At 48.6% G+C, this 26,939-nt stretch overlaps 1 protein-coding gene across 2 annotated transcripts; it reads left to right on the top strand.

Moving 5' to 3' along the window:
• The first annotated feature begins 3,907 nt into the window (after positions 1–3,907).
• Positions 3,908–13,021, top strand: LOC132396485 (zinc finger protein 214-like). Of its 2 annotated transcripts, none has more exons than XM_059974025.1 (2): positions 3,908–3,975; positions 11,345–13,021. In XM_059974025.1, exon 2 carries the CDS (start codon positions 12,130–12,132, stop codon positions 12,808–12,810), a length of 681 nt encoding a protein of 226 aa, XP_059830008.1. In that variant the 5' UTR covers positions 3,908–3,975; positions 11,345–12,129; the 3' UTR covers positions 12,811–13,021. The 2 variants fall into 2 exon arrangements, with proteins under 2 accessions (XP_059830008.1, XP_059830009.1); XM_059974026.1 differs by lacking the exon at positions 3,908–3,975 and adding an exon at positions 4,027–4,325.
• The last annotated feature ends 13,918 nt before the right edge of the window (positions 13,022–26,939 follow it).

Below are 26,939 nucleotides of genomic sequence, written 5' to 3'. Positions count from 1 at the left end.
GTGGGAAAGGATTCATCTGAACTTCCAATATGCAGAAACATGAGAGTGTTCACAATGGGGAGAAACCCCCACTCATTTATTCCAAGTGTGCAAAGGGATTCATTCAATGAGAGGTGACCTGATACAGGTGTACAAGATAATGAGAGTAATGAGAGGCATTGATTGTGTGGATAGTCAGAGGCTTTTCCCCAGGGCTGAAATGGCTAGCATGAGAGGGCACAGTTTTAAGGTGCTTGGAAGTAGGTACAGAGGAGATGTCAGACGTAGGTTTTTCACGCAGAGAGTGGTGAGTGTGTGTAATGGGCTGCCGGTGATGGTGGTGATACAATAGGGTCTTTTAAAAGACTCCTGGATGGATACATGGAGCTTAGAAAAATAGAGGGCTATGGGTAAAGCCTAGGTAGTTCTAAGGTAGGGACATGTTTGGCACAGCTTTGAGGGCCAAAGGGCCTGTATTGAGCTGTAGGTTTTGTATGTTTCAGTCACTTGAGCTACTGAAACACCAGCCAGTTCATGCAGGGGAGTAGCTGCACACCTGTTTTGAGTGTGGGTAGGAATTCATTCAATTAACCCATCTTGTGAGGCTCCAGCAAGCCAACAATAAGTGGAGACCACACTTCTGTCCTGAGTGAGCAAAGAGATTTACTCAATCATCCCATCTGCTGAAACGATGGCAACTTCACATCAGGGAAGAGGTTCAAATGAGCTATATGTTAAAATTTTAACCATCACGGTGGCTAAGTCCAGTTGCAAGTTCCCAACTGATTGTTAATATGAGATTCAGCAAATATTGTGACTGCTCATCATACCCAGATCTGAACCGGAGTCACCAAGCACTGGAAGGGTTTTGCTCATATTCACCCTAAATTATACTAACATTTAGAACATAGAAACTTACAGCACATTACAGGCCCTTCAGCCCACAATGTCGTGCCAACCATGTAACCTACTCTAGAGACTGCCTAGAATTTCCCTAGTGCATAGCCCTCTATTTTCCTAAGCTCCGTGTACCTATCTAAGAGGCTCTTAAAAGACGCTTATTGCATCCACTTCCACCCCTGCCACCGGCAGTGCATTCCACGCACCCACCACCTTCTGTGCGAAAATCTTACCCCTGACATCCCCTCGTTACCTATTTCCAAGCACCTTAAAAATATGCCCCCTTGTGATAGTTTAATATTTTGGATCTGACAAATAAATCAGTTATATTTCAATTCCTTATTGTCTCTGTCATATGCCCAATATAAAGTAGAGAGGCCACTCAGTCCATCTGGTCCTGGCTCTTGTTCCTGCTCCATATCAGTATTTTAAATCCATCCCTGCTGTTCACCTCTCCCTCTGCTTCTGATGACAGGTAGTAACTGTTCACCATCCTGTGGGTGAAGAGGTTTCCCTTGAACTTCTTGCCTGACTTTCTGCAGACTGGATAAGGCAATAATCTAGCTGCGTTTTTGTTCTAGAGATTCCTCATTCCTTGTGGCTCTGGGCCAAAGATGAATATTGTGGGTGGTTAAATGCCTTCTTCAATATTTCAATAGCTACATTTAATGTCAGAGAAATGTATACGATATACACCTTGAAATTCTTTTCCTTCACAAACATCCATTAAAACAGAGGTGTGCCCAAAGAATGAATGGCAGTTAAATGATAGAACCCCAAAGACCCCCAACTCCCCCTCATATGCATAAGCAGCAGCAAAGCAATAACCCCCCCCCCGTCCCCCACCAGCAAAAAAGCATTGACACCCTCCACCGAGCTCTCAAGCGTGTATAAAGACACAGACTTGCAGTACCCCAAAGACTACTCATTCATCCGGTAATTTGAAATAGCACAGGCTCTCTCTCTCCCTTGTTATGGGTGATGAGAAAACCATGGGGAGATGGGGTACAGAGTTGGCCCCCTGTGAACTATGCTGCTAACGATAGAGAGTGATAAAGAGGGGGAGAGGCGCCATGCTGCACATGCTGATAATGAGAGAGACACAAGGATTTAAAATTATGGCTTCTTCACTGATTGTTGACTTTACTTCCAAGGACTTTGCCACTTTGCCTGCTTGTGTGAATCCCTGCTGACAGAGCATAGTGGGTGCCAGCTGCCTGCTGAGACAACAAGGAGTGGCCCAGTTTGATGGACATGGTCAGTTGATGGATGGCTGGTACCCCGGCAGGGGAGATAAAAGACGAGTTCCAGCAGACATGCCACTGGACACTGAACGAGCACTGTGCACCCACAGGAAGGTGGGGGCTTGGAGGATCGATTCGGGGGAATCAGTCAGAGGCTCACAGTGTGTGAAGGCAGACCGGTGGGGGCTTGTGAGTGTGTGTCCATCCTCGCCTGGGTGACAAGTCCACAACTGAAGAACGGTCTGGCTGGGAATGGAAGGGTCATAATCGATGACCACAACAGTACAACTGAACAAGAAGACAACTGCCTGCAGCAGCTGCTCATCTCTCTCTCTCTCTCTCTCTCTTCAATGTCACAACAGCCACTACCTCAACCCAAACTGAACTGAACTGAACTCTGCATTATCTTAAGACTATTCATTTACCCCTAGGCTATGATAGAGCTTGGTTTTGATTCTTATTCCTACACTTCTGTATTTATCATTGCTAACCTGTTTTATATGTATATTTGCATTTTTGATACTGTATTACTTAGTTTACTAATAAACACCTTTAGTTACAGTACCACCAGACTCCAACGTATCATTCCATTTCTGCTGGTTTGGTAACCCGGTCACGGGGTACGTGACACCCTAATAAAAGAAAAAGAGGTTCCTCCTTTTCACAGTGAGAGGGAAGACATAACAAAAGAACTCACTGATTTGTGGTGTTAAAAGTCTGTTGTGTTGCTTTTTCTGAGCTCTGTTGCCAAAGAACTTGAGTCTCTGGCACACAGCTTGTTGCTTTCGATCTTCCGTCTCCCAAAATACACCGGGCAGTGGCACTGACCTTGAATCTGCCTGCCTCCAGAGTCACAGAAATCTGACACCCCGAAGGCATGCTCGTCTTCCAGGCTGCATCCTTGATATATCAAAAAGTGGCCGGTCGTGAGGCCCTGTGAGGGGGTCCCATTTCTACAAAGAATTGCAGTCAGCATGTAACTCCAGGTCAGCGGCTTCAAAAGAACCCTGAAAAGGGAAAAAAATATTAAAGATAGAAATAGAGTTGTTTCCAAAAATGCAAGCAGAGGAGTCACCATTAGGCACCATCATCCTCCTAAGCTCTGTCATCCTCCATCCTTCCCTGTTCTTCTCAACATTTTGGGCCATTTTTACTGATTTCAAAGGGCTCTGCCTCACAGTTTGTTTGTTTCAATACCACTCCCTTCTAAAATACAAGAGCAGGATTAGAAATCAAAAAAGTGGCTGGCACAAGTCAGGCTTTGGGGCTTCAGAAAGAGGTGGGTCTAGAATTTAGGGAGAGGAGGAGGAGGGATTCAGACCAGGTGGATGTGGCTATAGATGAAAGTTCTGCAAAATTTGGAAAATGATTGACTAAAAAAATGTTGGAAGAACTCAGCCTGTCAGGCAGCATCTGGGGAGAGAAACAATTGACATTTCCAACAGAGACGTTTCACCAGGCCTAGACTGTTTATTCCTCTGCTTAGATGCTGCTTCACCTGCTGAGTTCCTCTCACATTTTTCTGTCTGTGTTGCTCGATGTTTCTAGCATCTGCAGAATTACTTGTGATTTATATCTGCTTTTGTAAGTGGGTTGGACTTTGACATTGAGTATATTGCTTGTGGGAGCTTGCTGCGTTAAAGCAATTGCTGAGTGTTCCACATAAAAACACTAACAACTGTTGCAGACACTTTTAATGGCCCCGAGCTTATCCAGAAATCCGCACACTTCAGAATTGAGTGTTGGTGACCCAGCGATCAAATGCGCAGGCGTAAGGGTTGCAGGCGGGACTGGAAATCGCGCATGCGCGTAGTGGACGAAAGGCTCCGAGGCGAGAGAAGATGGGCGGCAGGTAGGAGCCAGACTTCATCAGCTCCTGGCGTCCGTGATCCGACTGGGAGACAATTGCTGCGAACTTTGGACGCACCATGGCCCCGCAAGCGCGGATATTCCCGGTTTTCCCCTCTCAGATTCACGATCCAGCTCTGGGCCCCAGGGAGTTTTCTGCTGATGAGCGAAAGTGCTGGCGCGATTTCAGCGGCGCTTGGCGGATAGATGGGTTTCTCTTTCGGGGGCTTTCTGGGTGCAGAGAGCTGATCCTTACAGCGCTTTCCTCGCCAGTCCGTACGGCGAGTTTAAAAGCGCAGGCGGAGGGAATGCGGCGGATGGGCCTCTCAGACACTGCCGAGCTCCAGCCATCTAGTAAGAACTCGGATCAAAAATATAGTTAACACGAGAAAGGCTGCAAATGATGGAAATCCAAAGCAACACACACAAAGTGCCGGAGGAACTCAGCAGGCCATCATTTTAAGCCAAAAACCTTCAGGACAGAGAAGGAAGGGGGAAACGCCAGAATAAAAAGGTGAGGGTAGGAGAAGGAGATTAAATGGAAGCCAGGTGGATGGGAAAGGTCAAGGGCTGGAGAAGAAGGAATCTGTTATGAGAGGAGAGGTGGACCATAGGAGAAAGGGAAGGAGGAAGGGACCCAGGGGGAAGTGATAGGTAGGTAAGAAGAGGTAAAAGGTCAAGTGAGGAAGGGGGAGGAGTAAGGATTTTTTACTGGAAGGTTAAATTGTTATACATGCCATCAATTTGGAGGCTACCTAGACGTAATATAAGGTGTTGCTTTCCCACCCTGAGGGTGTCCTCATCTTAGCACAAGAGGAGGCCATGGATTGGCATATTGGAATGGGAATGTGAATCAGAATGAAGATGATTGGCCACAGGGAAGTTCCGCTTGTCATGGATATAGTGGAAGTGCTCTACAAGGTGGACCCCAATTTATAACGGGTCTCACCAGTGTGGAGGAGGCTGCATCACGATAGACTGCCCCAACAGATTCACTGATGAAATGTTGAATCACCTGGAAAGACAGTTTGGGACCCTAAATGGAGATGAAGAACGTGGTGTATGGGCAGGTGTAGCACTTAGGCCACTTGCTGGGATAAGTGCCAGGAGGAAGATTAGTGGGAAGGGATGATAAGATCTCTCTGGAGATGGCAGAAGTTGCAGGGAATGATGTGTTGGATGCAGAGACTCATGGGGTGGTATGTGAGGACAAGAGGAACACTATCACTGTTAAGGTTGCAGGAAGATGGGGTGAGCTTGAATGTTTGGGAAAGGAGGAAATGTGGGTGAGGGCAGCACTGATAGTGGAAGGAGGAACATCATGGAAAAGGAGGACGTCCCTGATGTCCTGAAATGGAAAACCACATCCAGAGAGCTGGTGCGGCAAAGGTGAAAGAACTGAGAAAGGGAATCTTATTTTTACAGGAGGTAGGGTGGGAAAAGGTATAGTTAAGATATCTGTGGAATTGGTAGGTTTATAAAAGATGTCTATATAACAATCACAGCACGGAAACAGGCCATCTCGGCCCTCCTAGTCCGTGCCGAACTCTTAATCTCACCTAGTCCCACCTACCCGCACTCAGCCCATAACCCTCCACTCCTTTCCTGTCCATATACCTATCCAATTTTACCTTAAATGACACAACTGAACTGGCCTCTACTACTTCCAAAGGAAGCTCATTCCACACAGCTATCACTCTCCGAGTAAAGAAATATCCCCTTGTGTTTCCCTTAAACTTCTGCCCCCAAACTCTCAACTCATGTCCTCTCGTTTGAATCTCCCCTACTCTCAATGGAAACAGCCTATTCACGTCAACTCTATCTATCCCTCTCAAAATTTTAAATACCTCAATCAAATCCCCCCTCAACCTTCTACGCTCCAATGAATAGAGACCTAACTTGTTCAACCTTTCTCTGTAACTTAAGTGCTGAAACCCAGGTAACATCCTAGTAAATCGTCTCTGCACTCTCTCTAATTTATTGATATCTTTCCTATAATTCGGTGACCAGAACTGCACACAGTATTCTAAATTTGGCCTTACCAATGCCTTGTACAATTTTAACATTACATTCCAACTTCTGTACTCAATGCTTTAATTTATAAAGGCCAGCGTTCCAAAAACCTTCTTCACCACCCTATCTACATGAGACTGCACCTTCAGGGAACTATGCACTGTTATTCCTAGATCTCTCTGTTCCTCTGCATTTCTCAATGCCCTACCATTTACCCTGTATGTTCTATTTGGATTATTCCTGCCAAATGTAGAACCTCACACTTCTCTGCATTAAACTCCATCTGCCAACGTTCAGCCCATTCTTCTAACCGGCATTAATCTCCCTGCAAGCTTTGAAAACCCACCTCATTAACCACAACACCTCCTACCTTAGTATCATCGGCATACTTACTAATCCAATTTACCACCCCATCATCCAGATCATTTATGTATATTACAAACAACATTGGGCCCAAAACAGATCCCCGAGGCACCCCGCTAGTCACCGGCCTCCATCCCGATAAAGAATTATCCACCACTACTCTCTGGCATCTCCCATCTAGCCACCGTTGAATCCATTTTATTACTCCAGCATTAATACCACTAACCTTCCATGTGGAACTTTGTCAAAGGCTTTGCTGAAGTCCATATAGACTACATCCACCGCCTTACCCTCGTCAATATTCCTCGTAACTTCTTCAAAAAATTCAATAAGGTTTGTCAAACATGACCTTCCACCCACAAATCCATGCTGGCTACTCCTAATCAGATCCTGTCTATCCAGATAATTATTAATACTATCTCGAAGAATACTTTCCATTAATTTACCCACCACTGATGTCAAACTGACAGGTCTATAATTGCTAGGCTTACTTCTAGAACCCTTTTTAAACAATGGAACCACATGAGCAATACGCCAATCCTCCGGCACAATCCCCGTTTCTAATGACATCTTAAAGATCTCCGTCAGAGCTCCTGCTATTTCTACACAAACTTCCCTCAAGGTCCTGGGGAATATCCTGTCAGGACCCGGAGATGTATCCACTTTTAAATTTCTTAAAAACGCCAGTACTTCCACCTCTTTAATTGTCAGGTTCCATAACTTCCTTACTTGTTTCCCACACCTTACACAATTCAATATCCTTCTCCTTAGTGAATGCCGAAGAGAAGAAATCAGTCAAAATCTCTCCCATCTCCCTCGGCTCCACACATAGCTGACCACTCTGATTTTCTAAGGGGCCAATTTTATCCCTCACTATCCTCTTGCTTTTAATATAACTAGAAACCTTTCGGATTTACTTTCACCTTATTTGCCAAACCAACCTCGTATCTTCTTTTAGCTTTTCTAATCTCTTTCTTAAGATTCCTTTTACATTCTTTATATTCCTCGAGCAATTCCTTTACTCCACGCTGCCTATATCTATTGTAGACATCCCTTTTTTTCCGATCCAAATTTCTAATATCCCTTGAAAACCATGGTGCTTTCAAACCTTTAACCTTTCCTTTCAACCTAACAGGAACATAAAGATTCTGTACCCTCATAATTTCACCCTTAAATGACCTCCATTTCTCTATTACATCCTTCCCATAAAACAACTTGGCCCAATCCACTCTCTCTAAATCCCTTCGCATCTCCTCAAAGTTAGCCTTTCTCCAATCAAAAATCTCAACTCTAGGTCCTGTCCTGTCCTTCTCCATAATTATATTGAAGCTAATGCAATTGTGATCACTGGACCCGAAGTGCTCCCCAACACATACATCTGTCAGGTGACCTATCGCATTCCCTAACAGGAGATCCAACACTGCCCCATCTCTAGTCGGTACTTCTATGTATTGTTGCAAAAAACTATCCTGCACACATTTCACAAACTCTAAACCATCCAGCCCTTTTACAGAATGAGCTTCCCAGTCTACGTGTGGAAAATTAAAATCTCCCACAATCACCACCTTGTGTTTACTACAAATATCTGCTATCTCCTTACACATTTGCTCTTCCAACTCACGCGCCCCATTAGGTGGCCTATAATACACTCCTATCAGTGTTACTGCACCTTTCCCATTCCTCAATTCCACCCAAATAGCCTCCCTAGAGGAGCTCTCTAATCTATCCTTCCAAAGCACCGCCATAAGATTTTCTCAGACAAGCAATGCAACACCTCCTCCTCTGGCCCCTCCTACTCTATCACACCTGAAGCAACTAAATCCAGGAATATTTAGTTGCCAATCACACCCTTCCTGCAACCATGTTTCACTAATAGCTACAACATCATAATTCCAGGTATCAGTCCACGCTTTAAGCTCATCCACCTTTCTTACAATGCTCCTAGCATTAAAATAGATACATTTAAGATACTCTCCACCCCCTCCTCTCTTTTCATCCCTAACAATGCATTCAAATTTATTATCCTTTTCTTTCTTCTCCCCTACATCTTCGGGCTGAGCGCATCCCTTCTCCATCACCTCCCTCACACACTGTCTATTTACTTGCTCTACTGGTGAACTAACCTCCTCTCCCATGATTTCCTCAAATTGATTCCCGCCCCCCCCATCTTACTAGTTTAAAGTCTGCCCTGTAGCCCTAGCAAACCTCCCCGCTAGGATATTGGTCCCCCCAGGATTCAAGTGTAACCCGTCCTTCTTGAACAGGTCACGCCTGCCTCAGAAGAGGTCCCAATGATCCAGAAACTTGAATCCCTGCCCCCTGCTCCAATCCCACAGCCACGCATTCATCTTCCACCTAATTCTATTCCTACTCTCACTGTCGCGTGGCACAGGCAGTAATCCCGAGATTACTACCTTTGCAGTCCTTCTTCTTAACTGCCTTCCTAACTCCCTATACTCTCGTTTCAGGACCTCTTCCCCTTTCCTACCTATGTCATTGGTACCTACATGTACCTCGACTTCTGGCTCCTCACCCTCCCACTTCAGGATATCTTGGACGCGATCAGAAACGTCCCGAACCCTGGCACCAGGGAGGCAAATTACCATCTGGGACTCCCAATCACCTCCACAGAACCGCCTGTCTGAACCCCTGACTATCGAGTCCCCTATTACTATGGTCCTCTTTCTTCTATCCCTACCCTTCTGAGCTACAGGGCCGTCCTCTGTGCCGGAGACCCGGCCACTGTCACTTCCACCAGGAAGGCTGTTCCCCCCCAACAGTACTCAAACATGAGTACTTATTGTCAAAGGGTACAGCCACCGGGGTACTCTCTAGTACCTGCCTCTTCCCCTTCCTGACCATGACCCACCTATCTGCCTCCCATGACCCCGGAGTGACCACCTGCCTGTAACTCCTCTCTATCACCTCCTCACTCTCCCTGACCAGGCGAAGGTCATCGAGCTGCAGCTCCAGTTCCCTAACTCGGTCCCTCAGGAGCTGCAGTTCGGAGCACCTGGCGCAGATGTGGACGTCCGGGAGGCTCGGAGACTCCAGGACCTCCCACATCCGACACCGAGAACAACAAGCTGCCCTCACACTCATACTTCCCGAAAAACTAAAAAATAACAAGGACTAAAAGATAAGCCTACTGTGCCCTCTTCTGCCTAAGCCCCCTGAGCCCAAGCCCTACACTCTGCTTCCGGCGCACTCCGCTGCCCGCAAACGAAGCTGCCCGCTTCTTAAGGCTGCGTTCTTTTTATATCTTCCCTCCTTCCCAGGCCTCCTCACGCGCCTGCGCAGTCCCGCCTCTCAGAACTCCGATCTGAGACGTAATTGGACAATTTGAAAATGGCCGCCGCCACACTTCCTCTCAAAGCCTCGCTGTCCTCTTCCAAAAGAATTTTCCAAAATTATCTGTTGATAATTTACCTCCAGAGGAGAAGACAGATCAAGAAAGGGGAGAGAAGTGTCAGAGATGGACCAAGTGAATTTAAAGGCAGGCTAGAAGTTAGGGGCAAGATTGATGAAACTGACAAGCTTAGTGTGGGTGCATGAAGCAGCACCAATTCAGTTGTCAATGTAGCAGTGGAAGAATTGGGGAATATTACTGGGGAAAGCTTTGACCATGGACTGACTGCCCAGGATTACCCTTCGAGTTTGGAGAAAGTGGGAAGAGCCGTAGGAAAAATGGTTGAGGGTGAGGACCAATTTTGCCAGATAGAGGAGGGTGGTGATGGAGTGGGTGGTTGGTTCTTTTGTCAAGAAGGAAGCAGTGAACTCTGAGGCTTTCTTGACAGCAGATAGAATTATATAAGGACTAAACGTCCATGGTGAAATCAGAGCCGGGGAATTGAAAGTTACTAAGGAAATCCAGGGCACAAGAAGTGTTGTGGATGTAGGTGGGAAGGGACTGAACCAACGGGGGAGGGTGTTTAATAGAATCAAGGTATGAGGATGCAAGTTCAGTGGGACAGAGCAGGCAGAGATAATAGGCCTACGTGGACAGTCTGGTTTGTGGATTTTGGTCAGGAGGGAGAGTGAGCAGTGTGGGTTTGGGGAATCGTGAGTTTGGTGGCAGTTCTCCACAGTTGATGAGGTGTATTGTAGACAGTTTTCTGATGGTCCGAAGTGGGATCCTGCTCAAGGAAGGAGGTGTCTGAGAGTTGGCACCTGGCATAAGCAAAGTAAAGGTCGGTGTGCCACTATAACAGCACAAATATATTTTTCCAAGGTAATTTCAGATGAAGAGTCTATATTCCAGTCAGTGAAAATGTTAATTAGTGCTAGATGGAAAAATGAACAAAATCCTTCCATCAGCTTTAGTTCTTGAAAAAATCACCTTTGTACTGCTTCCAAACAACACACACAAAATGCTAGAGGAACACAGCAGGCCAGGCAGCAGCTATGGACGGTCCTGAAGAAGGGTCTCGGCCCAAAACATTGACTGTTTACTCTTTTGCATAGATGCTGCCTGGCCTGCTGAGTTCCTCCAGCATTTTGTGTGTGTTGCCTAGATTTCCAGAATCAGCAGATGTTCTCCTCTTTGTGATTTGTTCTACTGCCACTTGTTCTGGACCTTTCTATGTATGAGAACATGGGTACATAATGTTATCAAATGCCTTTGTCCTGGGTAACAAGTGACTTGTAGCTTTCGTATCACAAGAGTGCCACATACCAATGAGAAAGACTACTGCCCTCCCCTTCATATTTATTGATATTACCATTGATGAATTTACCACCTGCAGGGAGGTGTAGAGTAATTAGAGAGTCTCCAGGATCAGCCACGTGCTCTTTGTAGCACTGTGGGAGATGCCCAGGACTTGAAATAATACAGATGGAGAGTGACTAGTGGTGTTCCACAGGGGTCGGTATCCCACAACTTGTGTTGATCCCCACTGTAACAGTGTGAATCCAGAGCTTACCATAGAGTGGCTAAAATTAACTTTTTTGAAATGCCGTCTTTCACCCATTGATGTCTTTTTTAAATCTTCTTACAGGTTAGAAACGGCAAAGAATTTGTGAACAGGAATCTCAAAAACAACAAACATGTCAATTTTGCTGCCTCTGTTCAGCTATTTAAGGAATGACCAGATATTTCCTTTGTAACACCAATATATTTGCTGTTTATCCTTGGAGAAGTATTTCATCCCAGCTGTTACATAAATATGCTTTATGTATGAAATCCACTGGAAGCAGTGTGCCAAGAACACACCAGCATTCGTTCACCAGAGATCAGTTCTGCAACTGCATCGATTGTGTGAGAGGTTCAGTATGTCTGACAGCTGACTTGATGAATTGATAGCTGGGAGATATCATTCTCCTACTCTCAATGTGGGAACGGATTCTCTCAGTCACCCGAACTGTAGACACACCACTGGGTTCATCGTGGGGAGAGGCCATTCATCTGTGTGAGGGTATTTACTCTGTCATCCAGCCTAAAGATAAATCAGCAAGTGCAGACCATATTGAGATGGTTGACCAATTCTGACTGCAGGAAGTGATTCATTTGCCATCCAAGCTGAAGATACATCTGAAAATTCCCACCTGTGCATGTTTGGGAAGAGATTCACTCACTTAGCCCACCTGCAGACTCCAAGTGAGACTCACCAGGGAAAGAGAGCACTCAACTGGTCTGTGTCTGTGAAGAGATTCACTTGGTAATCTGATCTGCTTACACAGGAGGGAGTTCACGCTGGGGAGAGGCTATACATTTGCTCAAACTGGGAAAGAATTAATTCAGTCATCCTATCTACAGACACACCAGTCAGTTCACACTGGAGAGATGCCGTTCACCTGCTCAGATTGTGGGAAGGGATTCATTCATTCATCTCAACTGAAGGTACATCAGCGAGTTCACACTGGAGAGAGGCCGTTCACCTGCTCTGAATGTGGGAAGGGATTCACTCTGTCATCCAACCTACAGAGACACCAGCTGGTTCATACGGGAGAGAGGCCATTTACCTGTTCAGTGTGTGGGAAGGGATTCACTCAGTTAAGCAACCTACAGGCACACCAGTCAGTTCATACTGGGGAAAGACCGTTCACCTGCTCAGACTGTGGGAAGGGATTTACTCAATCATCCAGTCTGCAGATACACCAGAGAGTTCACACTGGGGAGAGGCCATTCACCTGCTCAGACTGTGGGAAGAGATTCACTCGATCATCTGACCTTCTGGCACACCAGTCAGTTCACACTGGTGAGATGCCGTTCACCTGCTCAGATTGTGGTAAGGGATTCACTTGGTTATCCAGACTGCAGACACATCAGTCAGTTCACACTGGGGAGATGCCATTTACCTGCTCAGATTGTGGGAAGGGATTCACTCGGTCATTTCAACTGAAGGTACATCAGCGAGTTCACACTGGGGAGAGGCCATTTACCTGCTCAGAATGTGGGAAGGGATTCAGTCAGTCATCCAACCTTGTGACGCACTACCGAGTTCACACTGGGGAAAGAGTTTGAATAAACTGCCTGCTGGATGTTCAACCTTAACAGTTGCTGAAACCAGAGGCGAGTTCAAATGTTGAACTCTGCAATTATTGCTGCTGCTCATCATGTACAGTTCTGCACCCTGATCACTGGGCATGGGAGGAGTTCCTTCTGATATTCACCATAAATGGGACTGGAGTTTAAAATTCTGGATCTGTGACAAATAAATCAGTTCTGTCTTAAACTCTGTCTGAGGTGCCTACTTTTGTTTGTTTATTACATCTCCAAATACACCATTGAGCACATCTACAAACGGTGCTATGCAGGAAAGCAGCATCCATTGTCAAGGACTGTCACCAACCAGGCCATACTTTCTTCTCGCTGCTGCCATTGGGAAGGAGGTACAGGAACTTTAGGTCCCACTCCTCCAGGTTCAGTAACAGTTATTACCCCTCAGCCATCAGGCTCTTGAACCAGAGTTGGTAACTTAATTCACCCAACACTGAACTAATTCCACAACCTGTGGGTTGTCGAACTTAACTGCCAAAGGGTTTCGGCCCGAAACATCGACTTTAATCCATATATTCTGCCTGGCCTGCTAAGTTCTTCCAGCATTTTGTGTGTGTTGCCCACAATCTATGGACTCACTTTCAAGGACTCTACAACTTGTGTTCTCAATATTTATTTATTTATAATTATTAATGTTCCTTTTTTCTTTTTAAATTTCCATAATTTGTTGTATTTTGCGGAATAATTGTCCATCTTTGCGGTTTTCATTGATTCCATTGTGATTTTTGTATTTACGCCCACAAGAAAATGAGCCTCAGGGTATTATAAATGTGGTGACTTGTATGTACTTTGATAAATTGACATTGTACTTTGAACACCAGAATCAGGTTTATTATCACTGGCATGTGACATGAAATTTGTTGACCTAGCAGCAGCAGTTCAATGCGATACATAATCTAGCAGAGAGAGAAAATAATAATAAATAAAATAAAACAATAATAAACAAGTAAATCAATTACATATATTAAATAGATGATTAAAAATGTGCAAAAACAGAAATACCGTATATTAAAATAGGGAGGTAGTGTCCAAAGCTTCAAAGCCCATTTCGGAATTGGATGACAGAGGGGAAGAAGCTGTTCCTGAATCACTGAGTGTGTGCCTTCAGGCTTCTGTATCTCAAACCTGATGGTAACAGTGAGAAAAGTGCATGCCCTCGGTGCTGGAGGTCTTTAATAATGGACGCTGCCTTTCTGAGACACCGCTTCCTAAAGATGCCCTGGGTACTTTGTAGGGTAGTGTCCAAGATGGAGCTGACTAGATTTACAACCTTCTGCAGCTTCTTTCAGTCTTGCGCAGTAGCCCCTCCATACTAGACAGTGATGCAGCCTTTCAGAATGCTCTCCCATTTTGCTTTCATTAGCAGGCCTCAAATGTCTTAGGTCAGAAATTCCCTCCGTAAACCTCTTGTGCTCGCTACTTCTAAACAGAGATCTGTTGTGGGGACCTTTGTTTTTTTGTGATTTTTATAAAGGACATGGGTGAGGAAATGGAATAGAAATGTAGAAAGCCAACAGTACAATGCAGGCCCTTTGGCCCACAAAGCTGTACTGAACATGGCCTTACCTGAGAAATTACCTAGGGTTTGCTCTCTATTTTTCTGAGCTCCATATACCTGTCCAGGAGTCTCTTAAAATACCCTATCGTACCCGCCTCCACCACTGTTGCTGGCAGCCCATTCCATGTACTCACCGCTCTCTGTGTAAAAAACCTACCCCTAATCTCTCCTCTGCACCTATTTCCAAGCACCTTAAAGCTATGCCTTATTGTGTTAGCCATTTCAGCCCTGGGAAAAAGCCTCTGACTATCCACAAGATCAATGCCTCTCATCATCTTATACACCTCTATCAATTCACCTCTTCCTCTGTCACTCCAAGGAGAAAAGACCGAGTTCACTCAACCTATTCTCACATGGCATGCTCCCTAATATAGGCAACATACATGTAAATCTCCTCTGTGCCCTTTCTATGGTTTCCACATCCTTTCTGTACTGAGGCCACCAGAACTTAGCACAGTGCTCCAAGTGGGGTCTGACCAGGGTCCTATATAGCTGCAACATTACCTCTCAGCTCCTAAATTCAATTCCATGTTTGATAAAGGCCAATACACCGTATGCTTTCTTAACCACAGAGTCAAACTGCAGCAGCCTTGAATGTCCTCTGGACTCAGACCCCAAGGTCCCTTTGATCATCCACACTGCCAAAAGAATCTTACTATTAATATGGAATGGTGGGTTAGAAAGTCTGCAGATGACATGAAGGTTGGTGATGGTGTGGATTGTGTGAAGGTGGTTGTTGGTTACAATGAGACATTGATAGGATGCAGGGTGGAGAAGTGACAGATGAAGTTCAACCCCAAAAAAAAGTGAAATTATTCACTTTAGAAAGTCAAATTTGAAGGCAGAATGCAGGATGAATGGTGGGATTCTTAACAATGTGGTTCTAGGGGTTCATGTCCATAGATCCTCCAAGTTGCAGCACGTTGATAGGGTTATTAAGAAGGCAAATGGTTCTTGGCCTTTATTGTTGAGGACTGTGTGGATGGAATCATTAGATTGATCTTAGAGTAGGTTAAAAGGTTGGCCCAACATCATGGGCTGAAGGGCCTGTACTATGCTGCAATGTTCTACTGTTCAATGTTCAATGACCATGCTTACAGAGAAATTTTATTTCCTGACATTTCTACAAAGTGCTGTAGATTATTAAATGCATTACAGAAACCATGGCTTTTGGATGTACTTCAAACATGTCATAGAGTCTTAGAAAACTACAGCACAGGTTTCCGATGATGTCATCATCGAGAATGGCAGCTTAAGTCACCAGCTCCTCCGGAAAAACGCCCCGTTAACCCATCAAATATAATATTTTTGAAAAATATTTGAACTGAAAAGAGGGGCAAGAATGGGGAAAAGGAATGGAAATTAAAAAAAAGCGACACTGCGGAGCCTGAGTCCGAGAGGAGTGCAGCGAGCGTCTCTCGTACCCGACCGCGTGCTAGCGAGGCAGACATTGGGCCTCGTTCAGGTGAAGCGGCGAATATGTTCAAAATCCTGAAAGAAATAATGGAGGTCCAGAAAGATATAAAACAGCAGCTTCATGATATTAAGTCAGAGCTCGCCAGCGTCAAACAAAAAATAGTGGTGGCAGAGACTTGAATTGAGAAGGTGGAAGATCGTGTTCAAAACGTGGAACAGATACTGAGTAAGACAATAAAAATATTACATGAAGAAGGTAAACTGCTTGACCTGGAGGGAAGATCACGGCGGAAAAATATCAGAATCTACAACGTTTCGAAGGAGCGGAGGGCTCATTTATGACGGAGTTTGTCAGAAAGTTACCGCGGGACGCGCTGGATCTTCCCTCGGATATGGAGCTGGAAGTTGAAAGAACCCACCGCACGCTCGACCCGAAACCTACCCAGGATAGAAAGCCACACTCAATAATTAAATTCCTTCCTTACGGCACCAAGGCGGAGATTCAACGAAGGACCTGGGGTAAGAAGAGAATGTTTTTCGATGATGAATTAATATATTTCAACCAAGATTACCCCCCCCCCCGCGGTCCTGCAGAAACTCAAAGAATACTCTGAAGTAAAGGGAGTACTAAAGCAAAAAAAGATTAGATTTCAAACTCCGTACCCTGCTAAACCGAGTGTTTTATGACAATAAGACGCGGTTGTACCAGACAGTGGAAGAGGCGACTACAGACATGAAGGCCAGAGGGTCGCTCGTCAGCGTGACCAAAACGCAGGAAAACCTGGCTGAGGAACTATTCTGCTCCGCTTGGGAAATAGTGCGAGAATCGAGAATTGCAGGAGACGGGAGGAGGCCGAGAGAAATATATCAGGAAGAGACCGGGAGTTTCCCAAAGACAGTCCTCACCCCCTTCAGAAGAGCCATAAGGTTTGGCTAACTTTAAAAATGTTGAGAAGCTAAATGGAAGCAAAAGTACACGGTGATATACCTATCTCGAGAAATACTTATAATGTGGATTTTATATTACTTAGTTGTTATTCTTTATTCGCTCACTTACTCCTTTTTCCCCACCAAAATGAGTATATATGTGTATGTATGTAATATATGTGTGTGTGTGTGTGTGCGTGTGCGTGTGGTGACCCACTTTACAACGCACTTGAACCGGCTCTCAAAATGGCGCGCGCCAGCATAAGCGGGCCAGGCCTTCTTCACCAGCAAGGGAAAAGCCCGCACGTGGGAAGGGACTGTGAATATGCGCCCCCTACAGCAATCCCGCCTGGGGAGGGCGGAAACGGGAAGGCTTAAAAGCGAGGCCGCGAAGTTTGAATAAATCTTTTACGCAACTGCAACTCACTATCTGCGTGTCGTTATTCCAGCACAGCGCTACAATTGGTAACCCCGACGGCCCAAACGATATTTGGACTGAAGATGAACGACGCCGCATCTGTTCATGCAGTTTCATTAAAACTGCCAAGCTTCTGGACGCTGCGACCTCACCTATGGTTCCAACAAACAGAAGCCCAATTCCACATTCGGCAGATAACCTCAGATTCCACACGTTACTACTACGTGGTGAGCTCCCTCAACCAGGAGACAGCTGCCCAGGTTGAGGAGTTCATGCAGTTGACCCCAGAGGACGGTGATACACCATCAATAACTCTCGGAGATGGGAGGCGAACGATAGGCTTTTATTCACAGCAAAAGTGACCACAACTTCTTGGAGACTGAGGGAGGAGCAGTGCCTCCAATCGCCTTTATACAGGGGTCTGTGGGAGGAGCCACAGGAGCAGTCAGCAGAGGGGCATGTCCAGACAGGTATACACATAGTTTACCACATTCACCCCCCTTTGTTTTAAAAGAGAGTCCCCACGGGGCAAAGTTTCTCACAAGTATATTTACAGGTTAAGTCTATCAGGTGGTTGAGTCTGTCGCTGTGATCTACGTAGCACCGGTGACGGTGGTTGTGCTGGCTCTGGCCTGACTGGAGTTGCCAGCCCGTTAGGCGTAAGTAATCCCTGAGGCGTGTGCATGGCGCTCGGTATGGGAGTGTCGTGAGGAGTCTGTGTAGGGCTTGGTGTGCGCGGGGTCTCGTGGGTATACCCACATCAGTGGGTACGGGGTTCATAGTCACCGTGGAGTGTTCAGGGTAGGGGTCTGGTGCTCCTACGGTCGCCAGGTCACGGACAGAGACTGTGTCCTCACGCCCATCAGGTAAGACCACGTAGGCATACTGGGGGTTCGCATGAAGTAGGTGAACCCTCACGACCATCGGGGAGTATTTATTGCTCCTCGCATGTTTCCGGAGCAGCACTGGCCCTGGGGACGTCAGCCAAGCCAGTAGGGTGGTCCCAGTGGCAGACTTCCTGGGAAAAGAAAAGAGTCGTTCATGAGGGGTGGCATTGGTGGACGTGCATAACAGGGAGCGGATGGAGTGGTGTGCCTCGGGGAGGACCTCCTGCCAGCGAGAGACCAGCAATCCCTTTGACCTAAGCGCTAAGAGTGTGGCCTTCCACACAGTGGCATTCTCCCACTGCACCTGTCCATTTCCCGGGGATTATAGCTCGTGGTCCTACTAGTAGCAATGCCCCTAGCCAGCAGGTACTGGCGCAGCCCATCACTCATAAACAAGGACCCTCTATCACTGTGGATATAGCAGGGATATCCGAACAGAGTGAAGAGCTGGCGCAGGGCTTTTATGATGGATGTGGCAGTGGTGTCGGGGCAGGGGATGGCAAAGGGGAACCGTGAGTACTCGTCGATTATGTTGAGAAAGTACACATTATGGTCGGTGGAGGGAAGGGGGCCCTTAAAGTCGACACTCAGTTGCCTTGATAAGTTGTACCTGTTCAAGATGGTAGAGATGTGGTTTACACTCAGCGCAGATTTGACAGTCCCTGGTCATCGTCCTGATTTCCTCAAGGGAGTAAGGCAGGTTCCGGGCTTTCACAAAATGGTAAAGTCGGGTGACCCCTGGGTGGCAAAGATCTGCATGGAGGGCGTATAGCCGGTCGAGCTGTGCGCTGGCACACGCTCCCCATGATAGGGCATCAGGGGACTCATTGAGCCTTCCAGGCTGGTACAGGATGTCATAGTTGTAGGTTGAGAGTCTGATTCTCCACCTCAAAATTTTATCATTTTTGATTTTGCCCCGCTGTTGGTTGCTGAACATGAACGTAACTGAGCGCTGGTCGGTCAGCAAGGTGAACCTTTTGCCGGTGAGATAGTGCCTCCAGTGCCTAATAGCTTCCAGTATGGCCTGGGCTTCTTTCTCCACTGCGGAGTGCTGAATTTCAGGGCCCCGAAGGGTACGAGAGAAGAATGCTACCGGCCTTCCTGCCTGATTGAGGGTAGCAGCCAGCGTGAAGTCGGAGGCGTCACTCTCTACTTGGAAGGGAATGGTCTCTACCACCGCATGCATCGTTGCTTTGGCAATGTCCCTTTTAATGTGGTTGAAGGCCGCGCAGGCCTTGGCTGAGAGGGGAAATGCAGTGGACTTGACCAGGGGGCGGGCCTTGTCTGCATAGTGAGGGACCCATTGGGCGTAACAGGAAAAGAAGCCCAGGCACCGTTTGAGGGCTCTGAGGGTGGTGGGAAGAGGGGGTTCCAACAGGGGGCGCATACGGTTGGGGTCAGGGCCAATGACCCCGTTCTCCACGACATACCCAAGGATAGCAAGTCGGGTGGTTCCGAACACACACTTGTCCCTGTTATAGGTGAGGTTAAGAGCTTTGGCCACTTGGAAAAATTGTTGGATGTTGGTGTCGTGACCCTGCCAGTCGTGACCGCAGATGGTGATGTTATCCAAATATGGGAAAGTGGCCTTCAGTTGGCACTGGTCCACCATCCGGTCCATTTCCCTCTGGAAGACAGAGACACCATTCATGACACCGAAGGGGACGTGCAGAAAGCGATAGAGCCTGCCGCCCGCCTCGAAGGCGGTGTAGGGGCGGTCCTCCGGGCGGTCGGGGAGCTGATGGTAAGCGGATTTCAGGTCTATGGTCGAGTACACCTTGTACTGAGCTATCTGATTGACCATATCCGTGACGTGGGGTAGGGGGTACGCGTCAAGCTGAGTGAACCTATTGATGGTCTGGCTGTAGTCCACGACCATCCTATTTTTCTGCCTGGTCCGAACAACGACCACCTGGGCCCTCCAAGGGCTTGTGCTTGGCTCAATGATCCCCTCCCTGAGCAGCCGCTGCACCTCTGACTGAATGAAGGCCCGGTCCCCCGCGCTGTACCTCCTGCTTTTAGTTGCCACAGGTTTAACGTCGGGTGTCAGGTTGGCGAATAGCGGTGGGGGAGGGATCTTGAGGGTGGAGAGGCTGCAAGTGGTGTCAGTAGCGTGGCTGTTGGCATGGTGTTGGGTGGGATGTGCGGGTCGGTGTGTGTGTGTGTGTGTGTGTGGTCAGTAGCGGGGTATATGATGAAGTCCCACAAAACTGAGGATTTCTGACAGTGATTGGTGGGAGGGGTCCTTCATACTCCATTGTCACACTTTTCAGGTGGTTCTGGAAGTCGAGCCCCAATAGCACAGGGGCACACAGTTGAGGCATGACCAGTAACACAAAGTCCCAATATTCTGTGCCCTGCACCGCCAGTGTCGCTACACAACCCGCCCGGATGTCTGTGGAATGCGATCCAGAAGCCATGGTGACCTTCTGCCTTACCGGCTGTGTCACAAGTCCGCAGCGTTGCACTGTGTCTGGGTGAATAAAACTCTCAGTGCTGCCCGTGTCAAACAGGCAGCTAGTCCTGTGCCCCTCCACCAGGATGTCTATTATTGACCTTGCGAGCTTGTGTGGAGCGCTTTGGTCAAGGGTCACGGAGGCCAGAGTTGCTTTGCCGTCTTGGTGCCCGGTAAGCACCCAAGGGTTGGAGGCAGGGCAAGATGGCGGCTCCCATGCCTCGCACGCGGCGCTGCTTGACCCTGCTGGTGGTTTGGACTTGCAGGGCCTTGGTGAAGTGGCCCTTCTTTCCGCAGCTGGAGCAGGTAGCTTCTCAGGCCGGGCAGCATTTTCGGGGGTGCATTTTGAGTCTGCAGAAGTAACACTGCGCAGACTTGTGACTGGCAGCAGCCAAGGTCGATTTGCCGGCGAGTTGCGGGGTCTGCAGTGTCCACGGGGCCGGCGGGAGATCGCGCGCCTGGAGTGCATCAGCATCGTGCAGAGTGACCTCCAGCATGTCGGACAGCTCGATCACCGAATGTAAGGTAAGATCGGTGTGTTCCAGCAGTTGCTGGCGCACGTACACTGACCTGATCCCCATAACGAAGGCGTCAGTCCCCTGCAGTCATAGGCCTGCACGAGTGTCTGTAGGGCCCGGACAAACTCAACGCTCGACTCTCCGGCCGTGACTGCTCCGTGTCATTAAGCGATGTCTTGAGTAGACACTGTTCACCAGTCGCAGGTATTGTCTTTTGAGGGCGTCCAGTGCCCCTTGGTAGGTCGGCAGGTCCCTGATCAGGGGGTAGACCCGCGGACTGACCCTGGAGAGGAGAATTTTGTGCATCGTTGCAAGCTCGGTCACACGAATCTCCTCCAGGTACGATTGGAAGCATGCAAGCCAGAGTTCAAAAGTGATGCTGGCTTCCAGAGATTGAGGGTCAATATCCAACCTGTCTGGTTGTAAAATGCTCTCCATGTTTTAAAACTGCTGCTAATAAAATTGATACACCATCAATAATTCTCGGAGACGGGAGGCGAATGATAGGCTTTTATTAGCAGCAAAAGTGACCACAACATCTTGGAGACTGAGGGAGGAGCAGTGCCTCCAATCACCTTTATACAGGGGTCTGTGGGAGGAGCCACAGGAGCAGTCAGCAGAAGGGTGTGTCCAGACAGGTATACACATATTTTACCACAGATGGCAAATACACAGCATTCAAAGCCCTGCTCATAAGGACTTTTGGACTCTCACGGCGTGAGTAAGCTGCCCGCTTACTGCACCTGGATGGTTTGGGAGACAGGCCGCCGTCAGTATTAATGAACGAGATGCTGGCCCTGGCTGAAGGACATAAGCCCTGCCTCATGTTTGAGCAGGCGTTCTTAGAGCAGCTGCCCGAGGACATACGCCTGCTGCTGTCTGATGCGGATTTCAGCGACCCCCGGAAGGTGGTGGCCCAGGCAGATGTGCTGTGGAAAGCCAAGAAGGAGAGTGGGGCGTCCGTCGCACAGATCGCCAAGCTGCATGCCCAACAGCAGACCAGACCAGGCCCGGCAGCAGAGCTCACAAATCCCAGAGGCAGGAGTGTGGAAGCCAATGAACAATGGTGCTTCTACCACCAGCAGTGGGGCACAGAAGCCCGCCACTGTAACCCGCCCTGCAACTTCCCAGGAAACACCATGGCCAGCCGCCGCTGATGGCTACAGTGGCTGGCCATCAGGATAGCCTCCTGTATGTCTGGGACAAACAGTCGGGATGCTGCTTTTTGGTCGACACTGGAGCAGAGACCAGCGTCTTACCTCTGACGAGTTACGACACCCACAACAGAGAACTGGGACCCACCCTGAGGGCCGCAAATAGCAGCACAATATGGACCTATGGCACCCGTACGGTGTGGCTACAGTTTGGCTCCAGCCAGTTCACATTGGACTTCACACTGGCGGCCGTGGCCCAACCACTCCTGGGGGCGGATTTTTTGAAAGCTCACAGCCTGCTGGTCGACCTGTAAGGAAAGAGACTAGTCCATGCCAAGACTTTTCAAACGTTCCGCTGGGTGAAGCCAAGTTGCCAGCCCCACACCTGGACTCCATCACACTGTCCGACAACAAATTCACCAGAGTCCTGGCGGACTTCCCATCAGTTCTGGCACCGCAGTTCACAGCAGCCATGCCCAGACGTGGAGTGCAGCACCACATCCCGACCCAGAGACCACCCCTCCACACCTGTGCTCGAAGGCTTCCCCCGGACAAGCTCTGACTGGTGAAGGAGGAGTTCAAGAAGATGGAGGAATTGGGGATCAGACGGCGGTCCGACAGCCCATGGGCCTCCCCCCCTGCACATGGTGCCCAAAGCAACAGGGGGCTGGAGACCATGTGGCGACTACCGCAGACTGAATGAGGCTACAACACCGGACTGCTACCCTGTGCCGCACATTCAGGACTTTGCAGCAAACCTGCACAGCACAAGGATCTTTTCCGAGATAGACCTCATCCGGGGATACCATCAAATCCCAATGCATCTGGACGACATCCCCAAAACAGCACTCATCACTCCGTTTGGCCTTTTTGAATTCCTCCATATGCCATTCAACCTAAAGAAAGCCGCTCAGACGTTCCAGCGGCTCATGTACACGGAGGAATGTGACCTGGACTTTGCATTCATCTATTTGGATGACATCCTCATAGCCAGCAGTAGTCGTCCATCTGTCCCACCTCCGTCAACTCTACGCCCGACTGAGTGAATACAGCCTAACAATCAACACGGCCAAATGCCAGTTTGGACTCGACACCATCGACTTCCTGGGCCACAGGATTACTAAAGATGGGGCAACCCCTCTGCCCGCCAAGGTAGACGCGGTCCGCCACTTCCCCCGACCAAACACACTCAAAGGCCTGCAGGAATTCGTGGGTATGGTGAATTTCTCGCACCGCTTCCTCCCCTCAGCAGCCCGAATCATGCACCCCCTGTTCACCCTGATGTCGGGTAAGGGCAAGGACATTACCTGGGACGAAGAGGCCGCAGCCGCTTTTGTTAAAACCAGAGAGGCCTTGGCAAATGCCGCGATGCTAGTGCACCCCAGAACAGACATCCCTACCGCCCTCACAGTGGATGCATCCAACACAGCAGTGGGTGGAGTACTGGAACAACTAATCAATGGTCGCTGGCAACCCTGGCGTTCTTTAGCAAACACCTGCGGCCACCCGAACTCAAATACAGTGCTTTTGACCGGGAGCTGTTGGCACTTGACCTGGTAATCCAGCATTTCAGGTACTTCTTGGAAGGTAGGCCCTTCACCGCGTTCACAGACCACAAACCGCTTACCTTTGCGTTCACGAAGGCGTCCGATCCCTGGTCGTCTCATCAGCAGCGACATCTGTCCTACATCTCTGAATACATGACGGACATCCAACATGTCTCGGGAAAGGACAATGTCATGGTGGAAGTACTATCCAGACCTTCCATCCAGGCCCTGTCCCAAGGGGTGGACTATGCAGCACTGGCGGAGGCACAGCAGGCAGATAATGAGCTCCTTAGTTACAGACTGCAGTCTCCGGTTTGCAGCTCCAAGACTTCCCCATAGGCCCAGGTGAGAGGACCCTACTGTGTGATGTAGCTACCAGCCAACCTCACCCCATTGTTCCGGCAGCCTGGCGGCGGTGAGTTTTCGACTCCATTCACAACAGCGCACCCCTCCATCAGGACAACCGTCCGGATGGTCTCCAACAGGTTCGTTTGGCACGGACTCCGCAAGCAGGTCAGTGAATAGGCAAAATGTGCATGCAGTGCCAAACAGCCATGGTGCAGCGGCACACCAAAGCCCTGCCGCAGCAGTTCCACCCCACCCACCGGCGTTCTGACCACATTCATGTGGATATCATGGGCCCCCTGCCAGTGTCACGAGGAGCGCGGCACCTCCTGACTATCGTAGACCGGTTCACAAGATGGCCAGAGGCAGTCCCGCTCACCGACACCACCTCCGAATCTTGCGCCCGAGCACTGATTGCAACCTGGGTATCTCGCTTTAGTGTACCGGCCCACATTACCTCCGACAGAGGCGCCCAGTTCACCTCCAGCCTGTGGTCAGCTATGGCCAACCTTTTGGGGACACAGCTGCACCACACAACTGCCTACCACCCACAGTCGAACGGACTAGTGGAGCGTTTCCACCGTCACCTGAAGTCGGCTCTCATGGCCCGCCTGAGAGGACCTAACTGGGTGGACGAGCTTCCCTGGGTCCTGCTCGGAATCCGCACGGTGCCCAAAGAAGATCTGCACACCTCATCAGCCGAGTTGGTGTACGGCGCACCCCTGGTCATCCCAGGAGAGATCATACCAGCCCCAAGGGGGCAGCAGTCCTGGGCAGACTACGTGAGAGGCTCGGTAACCTGGCCCCCATACCCACTTCACAGCATGGACAGAGCCTGACCTGCATACCCAAAGACCTGCAGCACTGTAAGTTTGTTTTTGTACGACGGGGCGGACATCGGGCACCGCTACAGCGGCCCTACGAGGAGCCATTTAAGGTGATCAGAAACAACGGGTCCACGTTTGTGCTGGATGTTGGGGGGAAAGAGAAGGTTTTCACAGTGGACCGACTCAAACGGGCCCATGTGGACTTGGCACAGCCGGTCAGAGCTCAGGCATCACGGCGCAGAGGCAGATCTCCCAAACAGAGGCCGACTCAGACTGTGGACATTGGGAGGGTGTATCGCCGGTTCTGAGAGGGGATATGTGGTGACCCACTTTCCAGCGCACTCGAACCAGCTCACAAAATGGCGCGTGCCGGCAAAGAGGCCAGCCCCAAAAAGGGTGCCAGGCCTTCTTCACCAACAAGGGGAAAAGCCCGCGTGTGGGAAGGAACTGTGAATATGCGCCCCCTATAACATTCCCGCCCAGGGAGGGCGGAAACGGGAAGGTTTAAAAGCGAGGCTGAGAAGTTTGAATAGATCTTTTACTCAACTGCAACACACCGTCTGTGTGTCGTTATTCCAGCGCTGTGTGTAGCACGCCGCTACACACACACACACACATATATATATATATAGGAGGAGTATGCAGGGAAATCTTTTCTGTGTAATGGATTTGTTCACTGATTTTTATGAATACTGCAATGGGGGCCCTTAACTCACAAGTAGGAGGAGTTATCCCCTACAGCTAGACATTTCCTTTAGCTCAACGCAGGATCACCTACTAGAGACCTCAGCCTTGGAATCACACATTCGTTGCCATTTTTGTTATTATTTGCGTTTCTTGGTTCTTATTTGTTCAGGGAGTAGATCAATTAAGTTTTATTCTAATTTCAATGATACATTGACGGATAAATACAGATGGCTAAGGACAAGGTAAAATTAATTTCTTTTAATGTCAATGGGCTATTAAATCGAATCAAATGTAAGAGAATTTTATCCAAAATGAGAAAAGAACGAGCCCATGTAGTATATTTACAGGAAACTCATTTAAGTGATAATGAGCATAAAAAACTAAAGAGAATGGGCTTCACTAATCTATTTTTCTCCTCATATAAATCAGGACATAGGACAGGAGTTGCTATTCTTATCTCAAGTAAGCTAAATTTTGAAAAAGTATTCGAAATGGGAGATAAAGAGGGCAGATATATTCTGGTAAGGGGGAATATAGATGGAAATTCAGTTACTCTATTGAATATATACGCACCCCTGGGAAGTGATACTGGTTTCTTTCAGAAAATTATTGATATTATGATAACTTGGACACGGACTGGAACCTCCTCGGAGCCTTGGACACAGACTGGAACCTCCTCGGAGCCTTGGACACAGACTGGAACCTCCTCGGAGCCTTGGACACGGACCGGAACCTCCTCAGAGCCTTGGACACGGACTGGAACCTCCTCGGAGCCTTGGACACGGACCGGAACCTCCTCAGAGCCTTGGACACGGACTGGAACCTCCTCAGAGCCTTGGACATGGAATGGAACCTCCTCGGAGCCTTGGACACGGACTGGAACCTCCTCAGAGCCTTGGACACAGACCGGAACCTCCTCGGAGCCTTGGACACAGACTGGAACCTCCTCAGAGCCTTGGACACAGACCGGAACCTCCTCACAGCCTTGGACACGGACTGGAATCTCCTCGGAGCCTTGGACACTGACTGCAACCTCCTCGGAGCGTTGGACATGGAATGGAACCTCCTTGGAGCCTTGGACACAGACTAGAACCTCCTCAGAGCCTTGGACACAGACTGGAACCTCCTCAGAGCCTTGGACACAGACCGGAACCTCCTCGGAGCCTTGGACACTGACTGCAACCTCCTCGGAGCCTTGGACACTGACTGGAACCTCCTCGGAGCCTTGGACACAGACTGGAACTTCCTCAGAGCCTTGGACACAGACTGGAACTTCCTCAGAGCCTTGGACACGGACCGGAACCTCCTCGGAGCCTTGGACACGGACCGGAACCTCCTCGGAGCCTTGGACATG

The sequence above is a fragment of the Hypanus sabinus genome, chromosome 7, assembly GCF_030144855.1.
Source record: "Hypanus sabinus isolate sHypSab1 chromosome 7, sHypSab1.hap1, whole genome shotgun sequence".
Taxonomy (NCBI): Eukaryota; Metazoa; Chordata; class Chondrichthyes; order Myliobatiformes; family Dasyatidae; genus Hypanus; species Hypanus sabinus.
The sequence above is the reverse complement of the archived record's forward strand: the minus strand, read 5'-3'. Positions and strand labels throughout refer to the sequence as shown.